General features: G+C 37.5%; 2 protein-coding genes across 2 annotated transcripts; both read left to right on the top strand.

Moving 5' to 3' along the window:
* The first annotated feature begins 494 nt into the window (after positions 1-494).
* LOC141588219 (uncharacterized) lies at positions 495-3,135 on the top strand. The gene is made up of 7 exons (XM_074409673.1): positions 495-517; positions 663-809; positions 909-1,515; positions 1,609-2,091; positions 2,290-2,374; positions 2,558-2,849; positions 2,952-3,135. Exons 1-7 carry the CDS (start codon positions 495-497, stop codon positions 3,133-3,135), a joined length of 1,821 nt encoding a protein of 606 aa, XP_074265774.1.
* A 140-nt stretch (positions 3,136-3,275) lies between these two features.
* LOC141588218 (uncharacterized) lies at positions 3,276-3,788 on the top strand. The gene has a single exon (XM_074409672.1). The coding sequence runs from the start codon at positions 3,276-3,278 to the stop codon at positions 3,786-3,788; it is 513 nt and encodes a 170-aa protein (XP_074265773.1).
* Positions 3,789-5,793: the final 2,005 nt, after the last annotated feature.

The following is a 5,793-nucleotide window of genomic DNA, read 5'->3' as shown; positions in this document are numbered from 1 at the left end:
CACACTGCCCAACTTCAATTCCGTCTTTCTTTATTTTATTATTATATTTATCCCGTCTTATTTTCAATTATTAAATATAAATGCCATTAATTAATTATTCGAATAACGTAAATTAATTATATAAACTTCACTAAATTACGGGGTATTACACAACCTGCTGCTCCTGTGGCTAAACCAGCTCCTCTTCCCCCTAAGAAGGTTTGGAGGCCTGTTCAGAGAGCTCCAGTGGTCCAGTCAGTTTCTCCTAAGGCTCCTGAATTGCCTTTTGGTGGTCCTACTTACCACAACTCATCTCTGATCACTCCAGTTTCTGTTGTGCAACAAATTTCTAGGCAGGAACATGTCACCTCTGCTAATGTTCCCCCTACCAAGTCATATGTGGAAGCTCTTACTACTAGCCCTGGAAGTGTAGGGTCTTTGGATGGAAGACTGGAGGAACCACCTGGATTAGTTTCTAATGGATAGAGTTGCATTCTAGAATGTGAGAGGAATAAATGGGGCCAACAAACAGCTTGATGTTAGGAAATTTTTATTTCAAATAATGTTGTTCTATATGGATTAGTAGAAACAAAGATCAAAGAACAAAATTTTGCTACAGTTTTAGGTAATTTAGGGAATCATTGGCAAGTGATTAATAATAATGATTATCATCATGGTGGTAGAGTTTGGGTAATTTGGGATCCTCAGATCTTTGGAGTGTCCTTATTACATAAGAATAGTCAGGTCATAACTGTCAAAGTGGCTGAATTCTCTTCTGGGGATGCATTTTTGTTGTCTGTTGTGTATGGTTCAAATGATGATGGGGAGAGGTTAGATTTATAGACTCACCTGAAGGAGATGAAACTCAGATATCAGGGCCCTTGGGGAGTCTGTGGAGATTTTAATTGTGTTTTGAATTTTAATGACAGGATTGGTAGAGAGGTATCCTGGGCAGACATTGCTGAGTTCAGAGACTGTGTTACTGTTTGTGGTTTAATGGATATTAAGAGTCAAGGAGCTTTCTTTACCTGGAACAACAAACAAGCTCCTTCTTCTAGGGGCTTCTCCAGAATTGATAGGTTTCTAGTGAATGATGAGTGGATGGACTTATATCCTGATGCCTATGTCCATTTCCTTCCTGAAGGTCTTTTTGACCACAATCCTTGTGTCTATTACAGAAGAAATAGTGGGGCTCAAAGGAAAAGGCAGTTCAAGTACTATAAAATGTGGAGCCTTGATCCTGAGTTCAAGAATGTTGTTCACAATTCCTGGAATGTTTACATACCAGGCACTCCCATGTATCAAGAGGTTACTAAATTGAAAAATTTTAAAGGCCCTCTGAAATTGTTGAATATGAATGGCTTCTCTGATGTTGAAAAATTTGTGGGAGTGGCTAGAGCCTTACTGGGGGATTTTCAAGTTCAAATGCACTTAAATCCTACTGATCCTGCCTTATTAACTTCTGAGAGTGCAGCTGCTGAATCCTATAGACACCTTAGTAAGATTCAGCATAGCTTCTTAAGCCAGAAAGCAAAAGTGGATTGGATAAAATATTGTGATGAGAATACACGATTCTTCCATAGTCAGATAAGGGCTAAATAGGTGCACAACAGAGTCTTGAATATTCAGGGTACAGATGGGGTGATGCACTCAAACTTTGATAAGATTGAAGCAGCTTTTTTACACTACTACAAGAATCTGCTAGGGTCTTCTCTTCCAACTACTGCTATCCATGGGCCTACTGTTAGGCAGGGGAAACTTGTCACTCAGGACCATTGCTTCATTTCATTGGCTGAGGTGACTGATGTTGAGATTAAAGAATGTCTTTTCTCCATCTCGTCTATCAAATCTCCTGGACCAGATGGGTACTCAAGTCAAGTCTTTAAAGATTTTTGGGAGATAGTTGGGGGTGATGTTATTGCAGCCATTAAAAATTTCTTCCAGACTGGGAAACTTCTCAAACAGGTAAATACAACTAATATTACCTTAATACCTAAGTCTTCTAACCCAACCAATGTTCTGGATTTCCGTCCTATTGCTTGCTGCAACACTCTTTATAAAACTTTGGCTGAAGTTTTGTGCAAGAGGCTGAGCAAGATTCTTCCTGACATTGTGAGTGAGAGTTAGGGGGGCTTCATTCAGGGTAGGAATATAGTTGAGAATGTCCTCATTTGTCAAGATTTGGTTAGACTCTACAACAGGAAAGCTTCCTCCCCAAGATGTTTAGTCAAAATAGATCTAAAGAAAGCTTATGACTCTGTGGAATGGGGATTTCTTTTACAAATGATGCAATCTCTTCATTTTCCCTAGAAATTCACTGACTTAGTAATGACCTGTGTGACTAGTCCTACATACTCTCTGAATATCAATGGTAACAAATTTGGCTTCTTCAAAGGTAGGAGAGGCTTAAGACAAGGTGATCCCCTTTCTCCCCTCCTCTTTACTATTTTTATGGAATACCTCTCTAGGATTCTAGGAGTAGTTGCATAGCAGGATGGTTTCAAATTTCACCCACTGTGTGGTGATCTTAAACTTAACTATTTATTATTTGCTGATGACCTTCTGCTCTTCTGTAAAGGGAATGAGACCTCAATAATGTGGATTCTGAGAGCCTTCTCTACTTTCTCATCAGCTTCTGGATTATGCCTGAATAGGAGTAAATCTAATATCTACTTTAATGGGGTCAAATATGGCATAGTTGAGGACATATTGCAGATCTCTGGGTTTCATAGGGGTAGTCTTCCTTTTAAGTACCTGGGAGTCCGTATCTCCTCTAAGAAACTGACTAAGAATGAGAGCCTGAAGCTGACTGATAGAATTGTGGCTAGAATTAGGGGATGGGGGACTAAACATCTGACTTATGCTGGCAGGCTAACTCCGGTGAACTCGGTTTTAGCTACCTTGCACTCCTATTAGGCGTCCATCTTCCTGATTCCAAGTGGTATAATGAATAGGATTACCAACATCTGCAGGAACTTCGTTTGGAGAGGAACCTCTGACTACAAGATTTCTCCTAATGTCAAGTGGGACACCTGCTGCTTGCCTAAGGAAGAAGGGGGGCTTGGCATAAAAGATGCTAAAACTTGGAACAAGGCTTTGTTTGGGAAATATGTTTGGTGGCTTGCTAACAAAAAGGATCATTTATGGGTTCGGTGAGTGAGCCATTTCTATATGAAAAATATACCCTGGACTGAGTACATGGCCCCTACAGACTGTAGCTGGCCATGGAAATAATTTCTTTGATAATGACTCGTTTCAAGGAAGCCTATCATAACAACCAATGGCTCAATTCAACTATGGATTACAATGTCAAATCTGGATCTGAATGGTTGAGAGTGCATAAACCTAAAGTTGATTGGAGATTCCTATGTTGGAATACTCTGAATATTCCCAAATGCTCTTTTGTGTTCTGGGAATTCTTGCTCCAGAGGTTACCTACGAGAGATAGACTCATCAGAAGGGGACTGTCAATTGACCCTACCTGTCCCATCTGTCTGAGTATTGCTGAAAACCATTACCATCTTTTTTATGATTGCCCGTTTTCTGTGAACTGTCATCAGTTGCTACAGGCTCATCTGGTTGTCCAATTCAGGCTGCCAGACCTGGTAACCTGGTTCTCAACTGCCAGACGTGTCACTAAACTTCAGAGGAGATATATTGGATCTTGTTATGTTGCCTTGTTTTATTGGATTTGGAGATGCAGAAATGAAGCCTGGGTGGACAACATTGTAAGGAGGCCTGATGTTGTGGTGCAGCAGATTTTGGCGGATGTTAAGAGTAAAGATAGAGCTTGGTTCCAAAATTTGTAATCTTAGCTTTTCTTTTCTTCTTGTTTGTGCCATATACTGAACTGATGTCTACCCCATTTTTGTGAAATGACGATATATACTTACCTTTCCCAAAAAAAAAAACAATTCTCACATTAAAAACCTCCTAAACCAATTATCGCTTCATTGTTTTACTATCATGGCTCCCCTAATCCTAACAATTAAGAAATTAGCGACTCATAATGATAAATAAAACAATAACGATTGATAAAACAATAATAAACATGGCATAAAAATGAATTGAAGGAAGTTGCATAAACTAAATAATAAATTCGAATAACTAACAACAATTAAGAGAAAAGAGATTAAAAGTTGCAAAAGGGAATTAAATTGAATAAGGGAGAGTAAAGAAATTACACAATTCGAATATCCGGAAAATGAGAGCAAAGCAACGGCGAACGAAAGTTTGAGATTAATGACTGATTACTGAATAGTAAACGATTAAAAGATACCTAAACCTAATTAAGTCTCTCCTATTTATAGGAAAGATATTTGTTAACCTAAACACGATAACTTAAGGTATTAAATAAACAAGTTCACGCAAGAAAATCTCGCGTCACATCTCAAAGTGTTCGATCGAGCACCTTCAAACTTCTCGATCGATTAATTCCCAGCAAAAACCTCTCGATCGAGTACAAAAACTACTCGATCGAGGAACATCAAAAAGCCACATTTCGATCGAACATAGCGGGAGTTCGATCGAGTGGTCTTCCGCATCAATAAGTACTCAATCGAGGAACTAAGCCAGCAAAAGCTCTCGATCGAGTTGTCTTCCACTGAACCAGCCATAGGACGTTGATTTAGCTTCCAAGACGACTTCACGTATCCCAAGATAGTAGTATTCTCGCTCCAATTCTTCCATCTCCTAAATGCGAGCTAAAGGGACAATTCCAAGCTTAGTTTTGCTTTTTTCAGGTCCATGTTGGAGCTTGTGTCCTCCATAATTAGTGTGATAACATTTATAAATCTCTTATAGGTTCACAAGGGTATACTTCGTATTTTATCAGTTGATTTACGATTACTTAATAACGGTTGGCTTGCTAGAAAGTTTGACGTTATTATCATACTGATGGCGGTGATCAACTGGTCCCTAAAAGTCACACCTAAAGGATGTGTTTGAGAGATGTGATTGTATGAAAATATAATCACGTTGATGCCTGACTAAAAGATTAGTCCAAGTATTTGACTAAACAGTTAGTCAATGTGATGATGAGATGATTATTTAATATAATTAAATAATATTAGCAGAGACGAATTAACTGTCAATTCCTAAATTGAATACAAACAGTTATATTTAATTAATGTATATAATGTTAGCTTGAACGAATTAAGATGTTAATTCGTGATTAAACGTAACCAATTATATTTAATTAGCAAATTATAAATATGCAATATTTATAGTTAAAGTATATTTTATACGAGATTGTTATAATAAATGTTGTCAGGCCGGTTTTAATAAATCGACTACAATCGGTTATGTATGGACTTATTAAAATGGGACAACATATATGATAATTAATAAAATGTACACATAATATACATTTTGATAACTACCCAAAAATAAGAAGATATTTCTCCTTATTTTTGGTTGGTAGTTTGACCGAAAAAAAAGAAGAGAAAAATCTCCCCTAATGACTCCTCTTTCACGGTTTAAAGAGGGAGTAGAGGTTAGATCATTTTCTCATTCTTTTGACCTAATTTTTCCTCTCATCAAAAAATCACACAAAACCCTAAATTAATTAGTGAATTTGGGGATTGATTCTAGCAAGAACAAAAGGGCATTTCTCATATCATCTTGGGTGCAATGATTAGGCGAATATCAATTTTGATATTGTTCTTAGGCCATATTTGCAAGGACCAAAGGTTGATTCCTAATCCCTATTCTATTTTGTGTATGCAATTCATTTATGACTAGTTTTCATAGATTATAATTTCGTTATAATCCTTAATTTTAAGGGAAGTATACCGATATTTCCTACAAGTGGTA

This window comes from Silene latifolia, chromosome 6, assembly GCF_048544455.1.
Source record: "Silene latifolia isolate original U9 population chromosome 6, ASM4854445v1, whole genome shotgun sequence".
Lineage (NCBI taxonomy): Eukaryota > Viridiplantae > Streptophyta > Magnoliopsida > Caryophyllales > Caryophyllaceae > Silene > Silene latifolia.
Note: the sequence above shows the minus strand (reverse complement) of the source record. Positions and strands in the feature narration are given on the sequence as shown.

Coding starts and splice junctions, on each gene's coding strand:
- LOC141588219 (XM_074409673.1), top strand. CDS start 495: ATGGGGCCAACAAACAGCTTGAT. Junction 518..662: donor GGGCCAACAAACAGCTTGAT/GTTAGGAAATTT, acceptor TCATGGTGGTAG/AGTTTGGGTAATTTGGGATC. Junction 2,375..2,557: donor CAAATTTGGCTTCTTCAAAG/GTAGGAGAGGCT, acceptor TCTTCTGTAAAG/GGAATGAGACCTCAATAATG.
- LOC141588218 (XM_074409672.1), top strand. CDS start 3,276: ATGGATTACAATGTCAAATCTGGATCTGAATGGTTGAGAGTGCATAAA.